The 18,049-nt window shown below is 40.5% G+C and overlaps 3 protein-coding genes across 3 annotated transcripts in view; 1 reads left to right on the top strand and 2 right to left on the bottom strand.

Moving 5' to 3' along the window:
• LOC104967401 (microtubule-associated protein 1S) overlaps nucleotides 1-10,623 on the bottom strand; it is a 14,491-nt gene extending 3,868 nt beyond the window's left edge. Inside the window, exons 1-9 of the mRNA XM_010796811.1 lie at nucleotides 10,459-10,623; nucleotides 9,053-9,148; nucleotides 7,627-7,709; nucleotides 6,864-7,001; nucleotides 5,937-6,432; nucleotides 4,959-5,045; nucleotides 2,396-4,875; nucleotides 1,635-1,776; nucleotides 1,283-1,500 (exon numbers count right to left, since the gene is read on the bottom strand). Of these exons, the coding sequence (XP_010795113.1) occupies nucleotides 1,283-1,500; nucleotides 1,635-1,776; nucleotides 2,396-4,875; nucleotides 4,959-5,045; nucleotides 5,937-6,432; nucleotides 6,864-7,001; nucleotides 7,627-7,709; nucleotides 9,053-9,148; nucleotides 10,459-10,621 (3,903 nt within the window). The 5' untranslated portion in view covers nucleotides 10,622-10,623. The remainder of the gene's footprint in view (nucleotides 1-1,282; nucleotides 1,501-1,634; nucleotides 1,777-2,395; nucleotides 4,876-4,958; nucleotides 5,046-5,936; nucleotides 6,433-6,863; nucleotides 7,002-7,626; nucleotides 7,710-9,052; nucleotides 9,149-10,458) is intronic.
• A 970-nt stretch (nucleotides 10,624-11,593) lies between these two features.
• On the bottom strand, nucleotides 11,594-12,613 carry LOC104967400 (cocaine- and amphetamine-regulated transcript protein-like). Its single transcript, XM_010796810.1, has 3 exons — nucleotides 12,388-12,613; nucleotides 12,128-12,208; nucleotides 11,594-11,823 (listed from the first exon to the last, which is right to left on the bottom strand). Exons 1-3 carry the CDS (start codon nucleotides 12,520-12,522, stop codon nucleotides 11,716-11,718), a joined length of 324 nt encoding a protein of 107 aa, XP_010795112.1. The 5' UTR covers nucleotides 12,523-12,613; the 3' UTR covers nucleotides 11,594-11,715.
• Nucleotides 12,614-14,161: 1,548 nt separating this feature from the next.
• Nucleotides 14,162-18,019, top strand: yju2 (YJU2 splicing factor homolog). The gene is made up of 8 exons (XM_010796809.1): nucleotides 14,162-14,286; nucleotides 14,570-14,670; nucleotides 15,663-15,807; nucleotides 15,963-16,097; nucleotides 16,184-16,365; nucleotides 16,499-16,652; nucleotides 17,046-17,217; nucleotides 17,333-18,019. The coding sequence occupies exons 1-8, from the start codon at nucleotides 14,263-14,265 to the stop codon at nucleotides 17,452-17,454; spliced, it is 1,035 nt and encodes a 344-aa protein (XP_010795111.1). The 5' UTR covers nucleotides 14,162-14,262; the 3' UTR covers nucleotides 17,455-18,019.
• The last annotated feature ends 30 nt before the right edge of the window (nucleotides 18,020-18,049 follow it).

Raw genomic sequence — 18,049 nt, 5'->3', positions numbered from 1 at the left:
CCCACTGGTGATTTTTGAAGAGTTGACGTGTCTGAAAAACGATGGTTGTTAACAAGTGGCTGAATAGGACTACAGAAGTTGTCGTCATTACACCGAACACGTAAACACTCCCGCTAAGTTTGTTTGCCCCTGTTCTGCTTGAAAGCAAGTACCTCCTGCGCTCCTGCAAACTGTTAAAACAAACGCTTCAACGTGTACAATTTTGAATCTGTATGTTTGAATATCGATCTTAAGTTGGCGTGACGTTGAAATCGTGCGACCCTGCTGTACTCGGCTATAGTTCGTTTATAGCATAAAGTTAGCATTTTGCTTCTGGCGATTAGATTTATGGTTAGAAAATTATAAAAGTAGGGTGGATATTATCCGGCAGAAAAAAACGTGCATTTACCAAACAGGTTCGTTTTCCACAGACCTTATTTCGAGCTCTTCTCCAAAATCCTATGGAGAAATCCCATTGACTCTGAGACGAGGGAACCGGTAGTGGTAAAATGCTAACTCACTTCCGGGTTTTAGGACTCCTCACTGCTCCACTCTATAGTAGAACGTGTACTGGCGAAAGTGAAGAGTGTAAGTAATGTGGAGTTGAAGAAAATGTGGAACATATTGTATAACATTGCACTATTTATGAAACCGAGAGAGAAAAGTTCAGTGATTGGGTTAGAGGCAGGACGGGAGCAGAGCCTTATGGAGATACATGGATCAGAAGGAGGGGGTAAGAGCTACCAGAAATGCACTTTCCAAATATTTGGGTGAAACATGGTTGATTAGAACAATTTAAAATAGTTTAAACATGGTTGTTTACTTCCATAAGTGGTGATTTGGTGACGTGACAATGCACACTTTTGTACAGTAGGTGGCGGTATGCACCTCTAAATTGTTTGCAACCCACCAATAATCCAGACAGAAGAAAGAGATTGTGGCAGGTTGTTTTGTTCAGTTAACATCTGTTTAGTTGTTATATTTACTTTTATTAAAAAGATGAAAGATTCTTGGTTAATGATGTTTTTTTTCTTATTTTTCTGGGTAGATAAAAAACCCAGTTTCTATAATAAAAAATGTTTGTACATCTTTATGCAAAGTGTGCCCGACATTTTGAAAAGAATAGTCTGAGCTCTAGTGAAGTGTGAAGCTGCACAACACTCAACATTTGTATGCTTTTCAAAGGCTCATGGGAGCTGTAGTTATTAGAAGATGACAAAAATAATCATACCACCACAGCCAACAACATCAAGTAATGAACTGTGTTGCGATGTGCATGTCTCTAAGTGTGTGTTTTTTCTACCTGCATGGTGTCAGGCCAGGATATCTTGGCATCCAGTAGTGCGTCCAGGGTCTGCCTCATTATCTCTTCTTTCTCTGGGCTGTCGCCGCTGATGATGTAACAGGCGGAGCGAACGCATCTGAAGAAGTCCACACTGATTGTTGGAGAGGAGGCTCCAGAGGGAATGTAGGCCAGGTCCACGTACACACTGCCTTCACCAACAGAGGTAGACTTAGACCCTGTGGCAGGAGAGAGAGAGAGACATTTCAACAGAAATAAGTGCACATACATCATTTGTTTCAAGTACAAAAGAGGGGAAATTAAAAAGTATGAGGGAGATCTACTGTATTTATTTAAAATGTACTTCTCATACCTGAATTGGGCGATGGTTTAGCTGGTGCTGAGCGGGTGCTGGAGGAAGGTGTGCGAATAGATGAGACATTTCCCTTTGGGACTCCACTTTGGCTCCCTGTCTTCCTTTTTCCTGAACTTGATTTTTGAGGGGCTTCAACAACCTGGAAAAATGATTATCAAGAATCAATTATATTAAAGGGTCATCTCTGTGTTGAAGTTAATATTTAGACCATGAAAAGTACCTGTTTTTTTTCAAGATTATTTGTTAACCTTTATTTGATAATATTTAGCAACCGCTCCTATCCACCAGATGAGCTACCATGCACCCTAGAAAAATCATTTTGACGTATAAGAAACCTGTTTGTTGCCAGTTTAATAAGTGAATGGTGACTTTACAATCTCACATTAAAGTTCTATAAAATACTTGCATTTATTTTCCTGTTTATTAAAAAAAAAAAAAAAAGTTTGCGCTATTTTTCTAATCTATACATTTTTATTTTTTATAAAAATAATTTGCATTATTAATTTTTATTTTAAAATGTTTCTATAAAAAAGTTAGGTAACACTGTGAAGAGTTTATTGCATACCAGTGATTAACATTGCAGTAGTTCTAAATATTCAACTTTTAAACCATGACTAAGCACTTAAAGTTACACCTGCATGTTTCCTTATGACACATGGATGCTTATGTATGATTTCACCTTCAAAAAAATATACATCATAACCAAATTAGTTGAATAACAGACATCCCTTTCTTTTATGCGAATAAGACAAACTCACCGCTGCAGCTTTTTTCCCTCGCATGCCATTGGCTTTTGCTTTCTTCCCGTAAGTGTCAGCGTCGGACTGAGGAACGGGCATGGAGGCGTCAGGATGAGGGGGCCGAGGGGGGCCGTCTCTGCAAGGAGCCGGGGGAGGGTCATGGGGCAGAGCCTGGTTGGAGCGTCGATCGTGGGGAGAGTTAGATGGCTCACTACACGACTCGTCCTCATCTGAGTCCAGCCCTCCGTCTGCTGTGGTGGAGGGGCAGTCCTCTGTGCAGACGGGGGCGTTTGACTCGCTGGGTGATGTGTCCTGGTTTCTGTTGCCGTGATTATCAAGAGCGAAGGCACCTCTGGACGGCTCGCTCGCACCTGAGCTGGAGTCGGGCTGTTTGACATGCTTGAACTCGCAGGGGGAAACCAGACACAGATCCACATCGTGAGCGGAGGCCTCAAAGTCAAGTGTGTGAGGAGCGGCAGGTCGCCCCGTCTCTGAACCCTGCCCTGACGATCGGGGAGTCTTCTTCATCGGTAAAGACATTCCAGTGCAATGGCCTCCATTGGAGTTGGAGATATGAACACTGTCATCCCCCTCTCGCTGGCTCACAGTGGTTGACCCCTGCTCATAGGACATGGACAGTGATTCATCTACTTCTGTGGACTGAGGTGAGCCCACCTCTGCTGGCATGGAGTGTGTAGTAGTGGTGGTGGTGGTGGTAGCCATGGAGGGAGAGGGGTCTGAGGATCCCTCTTTAAATGTACCCAGGGAAAGAAAACTTAATTGCCTCTCCCTGGGGTTTGTGTTATTCTCTGGATTGCTTTTGGGCTCACTTTGCTTCAATGACCCATTTGTCTGGTTGACATCAGCAGACTCTAAGTTCCCCATCTGGGCCTGTAACCTGCTGAGAGTGCCGCTATTGCACCACACATCATCTGGGGACAGACCGTAAGGAGTGTGGCCTGCACTGTTGGCCCGTGAGCCCGGGGAGGCCTGATCGTCAGGGCTGAGAGCGGCCTGGTTGTCTGGAGACGATCTCGAGGGAGGGCTGTTTCTCAAAGCCCCGTCCAGGAGCGTGTATTCGGTCGGAGTTAAGTCCAGCTCGTCAGTGGGATCCTTCTTTGGCACCTTGTTCAGGGGAGAAGGAAATCCTACAACCTTTGCTGGTTTGGCTGCATTTTCAGGCTGCTCTACGTCAGCTTTTTCTCCAGTCCAAGCTTTATCTTCTGCTCCATTACCACCACTTTCTCCTCCCATTATCCCTGCAGCCTCTCCCCCTAGGGTATCCTCGTTCTCATTACCTATATCCTTGCTCTTCACCTTAAGGCTCTTTTCATTTGCTGACTCACTGCTTTTCTGCTCTCTGTTATCTGCTGGTTCCATCTGTGCCTCTCTTATTTCAGTTTCCCCCCCAAGCTTGAGAAAATCTGCCGTCATATCCTCAGGGGTAGACATTTTAGAGCCACACAGGTTCCCTTCAGACTCCCTCTCTACTTTTTGAATCTTCTGGTCTGTATCACAACCTCCTGGATCTGAGATTTCTAACATGTTCTCAGTGTCAGGCTTTGACAGTTCAGGGTTCACCTTCTTCTCGTCTGCATCTGCCTCCTTTCCTGATAGTTTTCTTGTTTTCTTCACCCCTGTCTTAGAGTCATTTTTTGCTTCCTTTTTGAGCTTAGTTTTATTTTCAGTCCTTGGTTTGGAAGAGAGAACATCTTTCTTTACCTTATCATTCCTCATTACACCGTTGTCCTCTTTTTTCCCAAACTTCTCCTCCTTGCTCAAAGGCTTCTCCTCCTTTTTTCCATCCTTCCCTCCTTTCTTCGAGGTGTTCTTCTCTTGCGTTGCTGCTTTTTGCTTTACACCTGTCTCTTTGATTCTGGTTTTATCGGCCTCTCTTGTGGCAAATCCATTTAAAACCTTTCCTTTATCCCTAACAAGTACCTCCTTGGCCTCCTCTTTAACTCCCCTTTCTTTTCCCTGTTTGAGTGTTGAATCCTTCCCTTGTGACCGGCCACTGTCCTGACTCTCGGTGCTCTTCGTCTTCCTGTCCTCCCCAAGCCTCTCCATGTCCCTTGTGGTAACTGTGGGTTTCTGGAGGAAGGTCAGGCCCTTGAGTTTATCCAGCCCCTGCAGTAGCTGTGCCTGTGGGGTCACACCTGGGAACAACACCCTGACAACCTTCTCCTGGGGACACGCCGGGTGCCACACAAGCAGGGCGGAAACTGAGGTAAGGGCGGTGAGGGGGAGGATTGGGGATTTGGATGCTGATGACTCCCCATCAGGCCAGTTTTGCATAAATGTCTGGTAATCCTGACAGTTTTTGCCAGGGTTGAGGATGTATAAATCCAACTGCCCCACTCCCATCTTCTGGAATAAGGTTAATGGCTCAATGGGGTTCCCCTGGGGGCGAAACAATGGCTGTGGCCTGATGTCTAACTTCTTTAACAGCTGAAAGGTTAAGGCCGCCTGGTGGGTGCTCTTCAGTACATTGTCCTCACCTGTCATGAGAAGAATGATAACTTAACTCGATGATTATCACTCACATTAGAAGTTACTCTGGTATGTTTTAATCATCACTTACAAGGCTGTTCCTCCGTCTGCAGCCTGCTGGGGGCGTTAAAGAACACGACTCCAAGCTCTGGGGAGATGAGCCTCTTAGAAGAGTCATCTGTTCAGATAAAAGAAGATTAAGACACAAAAGTGTACATTTTGAGATTTAAAAAAAAAGGGTAAAGATGACTTCAGAGAAATCTTAAAATGTTATCATTTTCTGCAGTGAGATCAGCGACAGCGTCAGTGGATCAGTCATAGGCTTGGACTGTGAGCCGTAGGGTCGCCGGTTCAAGTCCCCGACCAGACCTAAATATGGAGTGTGGACTGCTACTTGGAGAGGTCCCAGTTCACCTCCTGGGCCCTGCATTGGTGCCCTTGAGCAAGGCACCGGACACCCCTACCCCCCATTGCTCCCCGGGCGCTGTACAATAGCTGCCCACTGCTCGGTGGGTTAAATGCAGAGGCCACATTTTGAAATGTTTTGGCTCTATGAAACCTGATGTACTTATATGATTCTGTTTTCTTCAAGTTTGTATCTTCTTGGTCGAATGCACTTATTGTAAGTCAGTTTGGATAAAAGCGTCAGCTAAATGTAATGTAATGTAAAAAGGGTTTCATCCCTCCGATTCTATCTATCTATCTATCTATCTGTTGCTGTTTAGAAGTTTCCCTTTTTTCACCTGACATGGTTTTCTCTCATCCAAACTAGCTGTATGCTCCTATACTACCACATATTTATAGAAAAAATATTTTGCAGTACTCCAAAAGTACAACAATGTCTTTTTGCATCCGTTCACCTTTTGGAGTATGCAAGCCAGCATGCTAAGAGGTGCAATGTTATGAAATCCTATTTGTACTCATACTGCCTGCAACAGTACACACTTTGTAAGTGTAGCTGCAGTACATACTAAAAGTAAAAAGAGAGTATGTTATTTCAAAATACAGCCCCAAGTGTCTAATTATAGAGAATTTTGGGCAATATGATTAAATTGACTCTCTTTCTTACCTTTTATCTCAGAGCTCAGCTCCAACTCTGCCACCTTCCTCTCCAGGAACACGTTGACTCCGGGGAGGTTCTCCGTCCCAATGTGCGTCAACAACACGGCATCAACTCGGTCAAGGTGGCGGACGAGCTTCCAGAAACAGGCCTGAGGGTCCGAGCCGCCGTCTAACAGCAATGTGAACCCATTAACAGCAAAAAAGGCACAGTCACCGCGGCCGGCGGGGAACACGTAGCAGCAGGGGCGGGACAGCTTGAGGAAACCCACGGTGGTGGGAGGGGGCAGCAGGTCGAAGGGAGATGGAGGGGAAAGGGTTCCAGAGATGAGGGAGGTGAATTCCCCCAGGGCCTCCATGGCAGGCAGCACCTCCGGGGGATTGATGAGCAGCTTGAGAGGACCCTGCTGGTTCCCCAAGAGACTCTTCCTCCACTGGCTGATGTCGGGACAACTGAGAGTCAGGCTGAGTTTGTTGGAGGAGGCAGAGCTCTCTTTTTCTGTGAACTAAAAAAAGAACATTTCTGTAGTATTAAATACTGCCATACTTACGGAAAAGGATTAGGGCCACAAGAGAATTTTCTTTTGGAATGTGACCAAAAGTCTTTTTTGCATTTATTTAATTTTTTCTTCAGAATTCTGAGATTAAAGTCAGAACTCAAAATCGTATTTTTACTTTTTGCTCACAATCTCAAAAAAATCGACCTATATTATCTTATTATAAAAACAAATGTTGGTAGTATACTGCTTTTATGTTATTATAGGTATCTATAAATATCTTTGGCTTTTTTGGGATTGATCAGAATAAAAATTCACACAGTTTTGTGCAATTTCATTGACCTTATATTCAACAAAAATAATCAGCAAGCTAATTTCTGATTACAATCATCTCTACAATAATCAGCACAGAAATGAAAGTCAGAGAGACTTTGTCGTACCTGCTCTGTTAGGATTTGTTTCAGCTGCTGTGGAGAGAACCGTCCTCTGTGAAGCAGAAGGTCTCCACTTTCCTCCTCGCTCTGGCCAGCCAAGATCAACAACTTATGAGCCGATTCCCGGGACAGCAGAGCAAACGCCTGGAGAGAGACGGGGGGTAAGATTTTTATTTTGCAATGTAGCTTTAATTCCCCATATTCAAACAAAACAATTTAGAGAAAAAAGTAGGAAGAGATAGGAATGAATAACTTTACTTTACAATCAGCATAAAAGTATTCAGGTACTATTAAGATAATGTGTATCACATTTTTAAGGCAACATTTTTTATATTTTCTCTGCTTTATATTATTGTAAATATATTGCACGTTTGGACAAGGCATTAAACCACATGAGCTTTATTTTAATGTCTCTTTGAGGTTAGTAGATAAAACTAATTGCTTGTTAATCAGGCAAATATTCATCAGATTCTTTATTACAAATATCAACAAACAATTAGTTTTGCTATCAGTACATTCCAATTTCATTACTTCAGTTTATTTGTAAGACAAATTCTGCAAAAATATGAAAATGATGATATGAATCTATATATAAACTAGCTTATTCAAATTGTATTCCCTGCTTTGTTCTCAGATCTCATTTAAAAATATTATTCATGTTTATCATAAGCTGATGAATATATATCAGAATACTTTAATCCCTGCCACATGATAACAACCTGACTTAAAATATCTTTAAAAAGCATTTAAAGGAGCCAGGATGTATCACCTCTGAATGAACCTGTTCCTGAGATGGACCGATGAGCACCTGAGTGTCCAACACTCTGGTGCTGTGGCGCAGGCACTTCTGCCCTGAGGAGGCAGAGAGAAAAACAAAGAGTAAAGAGAGAGGGACAAACAGGCAGACAAGCAGAAAAGTCTGAGCGGAGGGAGTCTGAAAACAAGCTAAGGGATATGAGCGAATATGAGAGGCCAGAAGCAAATAGGTGGGAGGGTCAAAGAAGTCAATGAGAAAGTAAATTGAGATTGACTCACTCAGCAGAAAAGGAGGAAGGAAGAAGAGGGAAACAGCTGAGTCAAAAGGGTACTGTCTGCAGATGAAATTAAGTAAATATCTAGTCTGAGGGGAACTGGATTAACGTTTGAGGACACAGAGGCGGACACGGCCAACTGGGAAATAATTACTCAAATAAGTAGACTCCAAACGTTTATTTTTCCTTGAGTCAAGTTAGGAATAAAAAAGAAAATCAATACTTGTTAGGACTCTCTTTTCAGAAGTGAGTTTGGCTTGTCAAAGCAGGAAAAGCACTGTTGACATTAATAACATTAATGATGGCTACGTGCCATAGGTAAGACTCACTCAGTGAAATGGCTTACTGAGACATGGTGCTTTTGTTCAAATCTTTTTTACCTGTGTTTTTTTTGCTTTCCCAGGCCATTGTGTCTGCTGTGACGGTCTAAAGCGCTGAATCCCATTTTTTACATTTGTATACAGTTGTGTGGAGTATTGTCACTGTGAAGTTGCTAAGCAAAGGCTACTAAAAGTCACAGCCTAAAGACAGAGAAAGATCCAGTTCGTCCTTTAACAATACATTTCTTGCACACAATTTAAAATAGGATGTGTTATTTAGTGAAATGTAGATGGGCTTGTTCTTTGTGACCTTTAGAGAGAGCCACGATATGTGTTTCTCCATGTTCCAGTGTGCTATAGCTGTAGCTACTTTTTACAATAAAGGTATTGATCTTATTATTTAACTCAAATAAGTGTATTTCCCAAAATGTTGAAGTATTTCTCCAAATCACCTCTCTTTTTCTCATCAATAGCATGAGCACTGGCGTACTCCAAATGAACAGAGGGCCTATTTACCAGAAACAGGACACCTCTCTGGCTGCCATTTTGTTCTCCCTATAGAAAGAGATGTCTGTTTCTGTCTGTGTTTGTCACTTAATATCACCCCAGATGTTTTTTCAGCCTTTTTACCATTTTCCCCAGTTGTCCTTGGCTCTGCAGAAGGCTTTATCACATACAAAGCACATGTGACACAGCTTGGTAACAGGTCTCTATTGTTTCAAATCCAAAAGGCCCACCCATGATTAACAATAACCCGACTGCTCCCTTCCTTCCTTCCTTCCTTCCTTCCTGGGGACGGTCCTTTCTGAGTGTTAAAGGCTCAAAAAGAAATCCAGTTACTTACCCGCACCCTTAAAAGATGCCGTGTGCTGGGACAGAAATTCTTGGAGATAGAGATTCAGGTCACAAGATTTTAAGTCGATGTCCCATGACCGAATACCTAGACATACATGAGGCAACAATTGGTTTATTTTGTCATAAACAACACAATCTTTCGTAAATAACACAAAAGTGTCCATGTATAAACTAAACTAAAGGTGTGAAAGTTGTTAATGTGCAAATTCAATGATCGTATATGTATCGTTATTGTAAAAAGTTACAGTACTCTGTATTTATGCAAGTGAAAGTACAAATATAAGCCTATTATTTTAAATGAACAGTCAATCTGTACCAAATAAAATATCAAGTTAAATGTGTTATGATATTAAAATAATACATTTATGAATAGGCTATTCTAATTATAATGATTAAACATTGTAAATATGGGTTGTATTTTAAGCGGCAAATCATGTGTAGTAATAATAATAATAATGCCTTAATGGAAGTATCCTGGTATAAATATTGCTCTTTCTGCTTATATATCCTTTAATTTACCATGGAACAGGCTAGATGATGAACAGTTATAAAAAAAGAGATGTCAACCTTCTTATTCAAAGAAAAGGGATCAAATATATTTGATTGAATATTATTTTGTAAATAGGCAGCACTAGCTAAGTAAGTAAATAAATAAGAAAAGAAAAACAGATATGTGGTTTGCAGGTTTAATTTAGTGTGTGACAGAGTAGATGCGACATCATGGGAAAACTTAAAAATGCATGAAGCTGAAAAGAGGGCTCCTTTTCTTAGCTCTTAAAATACTGACATTTTGAGGGTAGCCTACATTATCTTCACTAGACAGTCATGACATTTGTAAAGGCCTTGTGAAGAATAATAACATGTCTGTCTGAGTTTCTGTCACTCTCTCTATCTATCTATCTATCCTTCTGTTCCCGTTTATATTCCCTTATCTATCTCGGCCTAGTGTTTTGCATAAATATGCTGCACTCAAATGTGCAGACTGTGGGCTATGCCATGTACTGTCTACTGCAGTCTCCAGTAAGCCTATGCACACAAACGTACAAGCACATCGTTTACAAGTGGCTATGTGCTGACTGAATATCCTGCATGCAACATTTCCCCCAAACCTTTACCTTACATAACGATATACTGAGGCGATGGACAAATCACACTGCATTTAATTATAATGTGCCCAGCGGGACGAGGTGATGCTGATGGTGGAGAATCGCCAGATGACGCATCCTCGGCCAGTAAGGGTGGAAAAAATTGCATAAACACTGCAGTGGGGTCTGTGTAGCATCTTCAGTGATTTTTCAGTCGATGAGAACTCGCAGGCGTCTGAATTGTGAATCAAAATAAAGAGATAGAAGAAAAACTACATGGTGCCGCTGTGAGGGGCGTTGACATACGTACCTCGTTCAATGTCCCTGCTAGTGTGTCCCGCGTGTCTGGGGTGAGCAGTGCGTCCTATGATGATGAGCAGGGAGTATTTGTGCAGACACAAGTCGGGGTTTGCGGTCGCGACGCGCCTCGGCTCCTCCTGTACCTCCCTCTCCGGCACCCGGCTGGACGCCATGTTGGAAACTTGCACTTGGATATGATGTCATTGAAAAAGCCTGACAGCGCCTTTTATTACCGAGGGATGACAGCTGGTGTACCGGAATGCATCGTGCATTAGTGAATGTGTAGAAACAGCAGTGGTATTAAGCCTACGTGTAATCAAGGAATGTAGGCTACTTAATTTAAATGTTGAGGTAGGCTACTTGTACTTTACTTACTTCCATTGTACTTTATACTTGACTCTTTTACCTTTAGATAAACAATATGATCAACACTAAAATAAGACTTTAGTCTAGATTGAATTCACAATCTACAAATTAAATAATTAAAATTAGTTCCAGCTTTATCAGCTTCACATCCATAATTCCAATCAAAACATACAATATATTAATCTGAAATTGACCAATCTGCACAATGAATACTTTTACTTTTGGTAGCCTTCTTTAAGAATATTTTGATGCTAATACTTTTGTACCTCAGTTGAGAAACATTTTGAATGCAGGACTTTACTTGATGATACTTGACGTGACTTGACTTGATTTGATGATACTTGACTCTGGTACTTCTACTTTTTAATTTAAGAATAAGATCTAATACCCCCTTTAGTGAATGTGTAGAAACATGCTGCATTATTCATTACAAGTGGCAAAAGGAATCAATATATCTTTCTTTATTGTATTTAGTGCTGTAAATGTAATAAAAAGCAAGTTTGCAACATGTGACGGTTGTGGAGAAAATACAAATATCCAGCTGTTACATTTTTATTTTTAAAATAATACTACAAATATTACTTAATATAACAGTCCAACAGACACATAGACACTTGAATATAATTGAGTTGATTTATTGACCTCTGTATCTTACAAATGTGTTTAAATGGTGACTGATGCTAGGACGGCTTTACTTGATTCTCCATATAACAACAAAGAAAAATTACATAGAAAAATAACAACAATTATTAAAAACCTATATTATAATCCACATTTATAAAATAAAATCGCCCTTTAGGGATAACAACATGTTACATTTATTTTTCTCACAATGACAGTGCATTACATTTTTACACTCCATACTTAATACATCCCTCCTGTTTTTTTTAGAGTTTTTTCATTACAAACATTTGAGAACATAAAAGTTACAGGAAGTCCCCCGGGGGCAGCTGCATAGCGTGCCGATGCGCGCGCCTTTACGCACGGCACACGGCTCTCCAGCGTCACACTGAAACAATAAAAACAACATAAATGTATGAAAATGCAGGTTGTACACTTCCTTTCTTAATCGACGAACAGAAATGTCTAAAGTAGTCTTATAGCAAGAACAAGTCAGAAAGTAATCGTATGCTTTGATTCCAAGTTCAAACGCCAATTATACAATTATTATCTACCTTTTATACACAGCTTCGTCTTATGCACCGGAGAAATAATATTTCAGAAAAGTATTATACCTGAGCATAGGTGTTTTAGAATGTAATGAAACAAATATATATATTGAAAGTAACCCATTCCCAAGTAATTGTACATACCGAAGGCAGCCAGCCATGTTTTTTCTCTAAAGGCATCTCTTTGCTTCTCAGTTTCTCCAAAACTTCTTGCAAGGCGTCAATCTGCAGAGAAAAAAAGGCAAAGCGTGACATTTTCATTAAAAAAACTGTGCTATTATTACTTTTTTGTATCCTCCATTAATAAGTGTATCCAACAAATGAAATGCTCTATCGACACATAGCAAGGCTTCGTTCATTCTGCTGACACATTTCACACCCATGTCCCTGATCAAGTCTCTCACCAGGTCTTTCTCCTGTTGGGTTTTCAGGGGGAAATCCAATGAGCGCGTCTCCAGGGAGGAGTCTTCTGCACGACCGAGCCACAGGTAGGCGCAGCAGCAGGTGGCCGCGAGGAAGAGAGCCCGAGCGCTGACCATGGTGCTGACACAAAAACACGGGCAGCCTTCTCTTTACCGGGGGAGAAAAGTGAAAAGTCTGCGGTGGATCTGTGGAGGTTTGGAGGTCTACAGAGAGACCCCTCTTTATATAAACAGGCTGCTGTTGACATCAGCCACCCTCTGAAATATTAATGACCATTTTGACCGGCGCTGACACTGCTCAACACCTTTGTATCTTTGCGGAAGTGACCTGGCAGGAGGAAATCAAGGAGGGTTAAAGGTGGATTTACATTTCATAGAACATATTTGATAACGTAATCTAGTGGCTGTGTAGGAATCAAAATTTGAACACATGCTTACAATCTAATTTCACTTTGTTCTTAATTTATGAATATTTTCTTTGTTTGCAAAGTAGTCCTCTTCAGTTAAACATGACTCATTCATGAGTCAGTTTGATGTGTCAGAATCAGACAATAGATAATACAGAACATAAAACAGAACATAAAACCATCACTGAACAAAACTTTGTATGAATGTGAACTGTCAAATCAACGGAACAACACAACACTATAACATTTTCTAAAAACCTAACTGGGTTCTCTTAACTACCCGAGTCCTGACACAAACCTTTCCTTCCCTGTCTTGCTGCTGAACGATTCTAACTTATTTTGTCACCTCTGTCCAATAAACCCGAGCTCAGGTTAACCCACAGTGACACCAATCTGTAATCAGGATCCAATTTCCTTCTGTAGGAATAACCTTAAGGGATATGTTTACACACCACTCCTGTCAGAGACCCCATGTCTCATGACAATCACCGTTACACCTGAGGGGCCATTACTTCACCGTGTTGATCCCAATTTTCTCCCCTGTCTCCTGAAAAAGCCAAGGCCAAGGAAGAATTGAGGGCAGTGGTCAATAAATAATGCCTGTGACTCATTCAGGGTGAATATATGCAATGAAAAAAAGTCTTTAGATCTAGAGTTTTTGAAACAATATATTATTATTGTATATTATATATACATATGTATGTGCCAGAACAAGCAAGTATGTACTTTTGTAACTGCATTTTGAAAACTGATTTTTTTTTCTTCCACATTTTAAGATGTCTATCATGGTAATGTGTTGGTTTTGAGTGGTTAATGGTTTTAAAAACGCCAGTATTGATTTTATCCGTAGAAATACAGCAAAGACAGTAAGGTGGATGTTTTTGAATTTAAAAAAGGTGACTCAATTATACTTTTAATCAATGTAACATGTATTATATGGATGAATGTAATTGTGAACCTAAATAAATACACGTGCATCTTATCCTGATTAAATATTAACTGAAACCTGTTGAAGGAGTCATTCAAACAGACAAGATTCAAAATTCAAATGTTTAATGTTTTATCATATCAGTGTAGTTGTGTAATAAATGAAAAATGTGGGTCACAGATTCCTCAACAATGCAATTACAAGACATTAAACAAATTAATATAACTAGTCAATATTTCTACTTAATACACTTGTTTAAAACAAATTTGACTTCCCTGTGATTGTCTCCATGTATCTGATCATTTCCCTATCCCCCTGCATTTTGCAAGAATTCTAAACTCATTTAATGGCTGTGGTTGCAGTTCCTCACTCCTGCCGCAGAGGGGCAGCAGCAGACTGAAGTTCCGGAAGTGAATAATGACAAAACCGGAAGTGCCCAGTGTAGATAGCAGTGTTGTGGAGATAATTCTCAATCTTTTTTAACGTTTCATTGTTCAGGTTGGGTTTCTAGCACAGGGAACAATGTCTGAACGAAAAGTATTAAATGTAAGTATATAAACAGCCTGCCTCTCTTTTTAAACAGTTTGAGCAGTGTAAGAAACCAGGCTAGTGTTAGCTTTGAAGCTAAGTGCGATAATTACACAAGCTATTAGCATTAGCGATGAATGTGTTAACTTTGCGTTGTTATGATTGTTTCAACTTTGCATTTGTGACATCTTAAGTAACTATTGTTACCACTGACGTTTTTGAAATAATAAAATGCCTAAATAAATAAATTAGCACCACATTGGGTTGTTATTCATTTTCATCTCTGTTTTGTGTTCCGCAGAAATACTACCCCCCCGATTTTGATCCATGCAAAATCCCAAAGCTTAAACTCCCCAAAGATCGTCAGTATGTGGTCAGATTGATGGCTCCATTCAATATGAGGTATGTGTGTTTCATCCATGCTCCACACTAATGTCAAACATATAACATTACACAGTCAAGTGTGCTGTTTTCAATACACACACAAAAAACAACACAGTACAATTGATTTAAATATTTAAATCCTGGTGCAATTCCATGATTTGATCTTGATAGCTTGGGGAAATAAGGTCCTTACACCTAAGGGTCTTTCATTCTCTTATCCTGCAAGTGTAAGAAAGAAAGTGAGCAATTGTTTGATCATTTAATTTGCTGCCTTAAAGGTGGGATAGGTAAGTTTGAGAAACCGGCTCGAGATACACTTTTTGTTATATTCCATGGAATGCTCTTAACATCCCGATAGCAATGAATATCGTAAGTGTTTTGACAGAAAATCCATAAAAAATGTCATCTGTGGAAGCCGTAGTACTGTAAAAAGCACGGCCAATCATTTTAGCCGGCCCGGCTAAAATAACTGGATGGCCTACCTGCCTGTCAGCCTTCCATCTGTGCACAAACTTATCTCGTGCCCTCATTGGTCATGTGCGCGTTCGTGTGTGTTGGAGGAGGGGCTCTATAAGGAAGTGGCAGATTTGTTACAGCTGTGTATTTTCTAATTCTAGCGCACTCGAGCTGATTTCTCCAAAATTACCTACCCCACCTTTAATTGTGCTCTACTTACCTACTTTCACAGTTAAACCTTAGCCTGTGACACCAAATCACAGGTTCCGTCTATCCATGTGCATTAATGGTATAATTCAGGATAACCCTCTACCAAAACTTGATTATTGAGGCCAATGTCAATATTGAAGAATAACATTTTTGAACTACCATTTATTTTTATTCACCATCCAACCCAAAGAGATTCTGATAAGCTAAACTTGGTAAATAATGTCATCTTCAGCTCTAATTCTGAATATAGTTTAAAGAACGTAGTACACTGAAAGGGTGTTACAAATTGGAAATGAACACATTGACTGTGGTGTCTTCAGTAATGCTTCTCTGGTTGTTTGCAGGTGTAAAACATGCGGCGAGTACATCTACAAGGGGAAGAAGTTCAATGCACGTAAAGAGACCGTTATGAACGAGCTGTACATGGGACTGCCCATTTTCCGTTTCTACATCAAATGCACTCGATGTCTTGCTGAGATCACATTTAAGGTGAGAGTATTTAAAAGAATGATTATCACTGTAATATTTATTAAAAAGAGACAAATGCTTCTACATTAAAGGTTAATGTGTCAGTGCTATTTGTATCAACTCACAAGCATTATGCATAACATAATCTCTCACACTTTCTTATCACGTGACCACAGACTGACCCTGAGAACACAGACTATGCAATGGAGCACGGTGCAACGCGGAACTTCCAGGCAGAGAAACTGCTTGAGGAGGAGGAGAAAAGAATCGTACAGGACAGGGAAGAGGAGGAACTGAACAACCCCATGAAGGTCAGTGTTCAAATGGAATTTACGGTTTGTGTGTTTTTATTTGGCAATTAGAATGAAAAGTTAAAGATTTCCCAATCCTCTTCCAGGTGTTGGAGAACCGCACAAAGGATTCAAAGATGGAGATGGAGGTCCTGGAGAACCTGCAGGAGCTGAAGGAGCTGAACCAGAGGCAGGCACAGGTGGACTTTGAGGGCATGATCGACCGCTACAGTGAGTTCGAGAAGAGGGAGAAAGAACGAGAGAAAGAAGAGGATGAGCGAGAGACAAAGTGAGTGAGGAAAGGTTAAAACACACAATGCCAAATGCTTTAGATACATAGAAACGTTCATCCTTTACTCATGTGTATTCTTCTTATAATCAGTGGGAATCACTTGAAACTGAGTGTGTGAATTGTTTCACAGAGAGATGTTGGATCGTGCCCTCGTGAAGAGACTCAGAGACTCTGACTCTGATTCAGAGAAGGAGGAGGAGGACAGCAGCGGCTCGCAGGCAAAGAAACCCAGCACAGACAAACCCACAGACATCCTCACCACACTCAAACCCACAGAGGCATTGGTACGATGACCGCTCACATTCAACAAATTAATCTTCTATAAATACATATATTTGTCATAGCTTGTTTAAGCCTATCTTTTGTTATACTCAAGATATCCATCCTGTTGCATGAAAGTCTTCATCTAAAACTCATTACGCTCTCTTTCTTCTCCTTCTTTGCCAAAAAAGAACCATGTCTTGTTTTGTATCCACATCATTGATGAACTATTGCCCTTAGTGCTGAACACTGTGACTAGTTTCAAAGAGTTTTAATTTAGATTTAATTGGAGAACACTGTTTTTAGTTTAGTTCTTTTTTCTATATTGGCTAAAAATAAACTGAAATGGATTTAACGGTAATGCTGCAGTGGTGAAAATAACAACGATGCAAACACAAAATTCCATGTTTTCACAGGGATCCTCAGCTGGAGGAGCGAAGAAGGCCAAGGTGGAGACTTGGGAGAGGAGCGTGGGGACACTGGGAGGTAAAGGAGCACTTGGGTTGCTGGTTGTGCGAAAGAAACCAGCAGCGACTTTCCTCAAACCCCATCCAGTGGCAGCAGCTTCAGCCCCCACTTCACAAACAGGTAAACATCAGTATCTCACACAGCGTAAATTCAAATCTTCTGATATATAAGCCATTATCGACTTTATTTCTTCATTAAACCTATGAGCACATCTTTGTGTGTTTTTCTCTTTCAGATTCAAAGGCATCTACGACTGACTCTAAGAATGCCTCCAAGCCTGTTACCACACAAAATGGGTCATCGTCTCTCAGCCTGCTGGGGGCGTATTCAGACAGTGACAGCAATGACAGCGAATGAAAAGTTGCTCGGGTGGTTTTTGATTTGATTGATTGACGCACAATTGTATAAATGATGCATCAAGGATATTATGATGTGGACCTTTTTGTAATCTGCACAGAAAGCAGCGTCACATGTTAACCAGTCCGTGGGTCTGTCCTATATAAACCTTTCTATAAAGAAGTTAATGATGAAGTCAATGTGTTGGCAGGCATTCATTAGCGGGAATTATATTGTCTGTGGACCAAACCCAGTGAACAAAACAATTATTTCTTAGCCAATCCACTGTTTTATGGACATGTTGAATCCATGCAAGTGGTATTCGCCCTGTGAGAATATCAGATTTCAATTGTAATGTTTATTAAAATGTGTTGTATTCAACCCGGTGTCCTTGACATGCTTTGACGTCCTTTAATGTCTCTCATAAAACTTAAATGTGGAATCTGAATATGTAGTTTTTATATTGTTGTGCCAAAAAATGTCTGTTGGCACACACATACATTGATTTATGTACGTCAGAGACAGGAATATAAGAAGAATCAACTTGCAATGATTCCAAAAAATTAATAAAAGCATTTGCACCGTTGATTGTGATTTTATATTTTATATGGCTGAG

The sequence above is a fragment of the Notothenia coriiceps genome, unplaced genomic scaffold, assembly GCF_000735185.1.
Source record: "Notothenia coriiceps isolate Sejong01 unplaced genomic scaffold, NC01 NC01_scaffold00037251, whole genome shotgun sequence".
Taxonomy (NCBI): domain Eukaryota; kingdom Metazoa; phylum Chordata; class Actinopteri; order Perciformes; family Nototheniidae; genus Notothenia; species Notothenia coriiceps.
The sequence above is the reverse complement of the archived record's forward strand: the minus strand, read 5'-3'. Positions and strand labels throughout refer to the sequence as shown.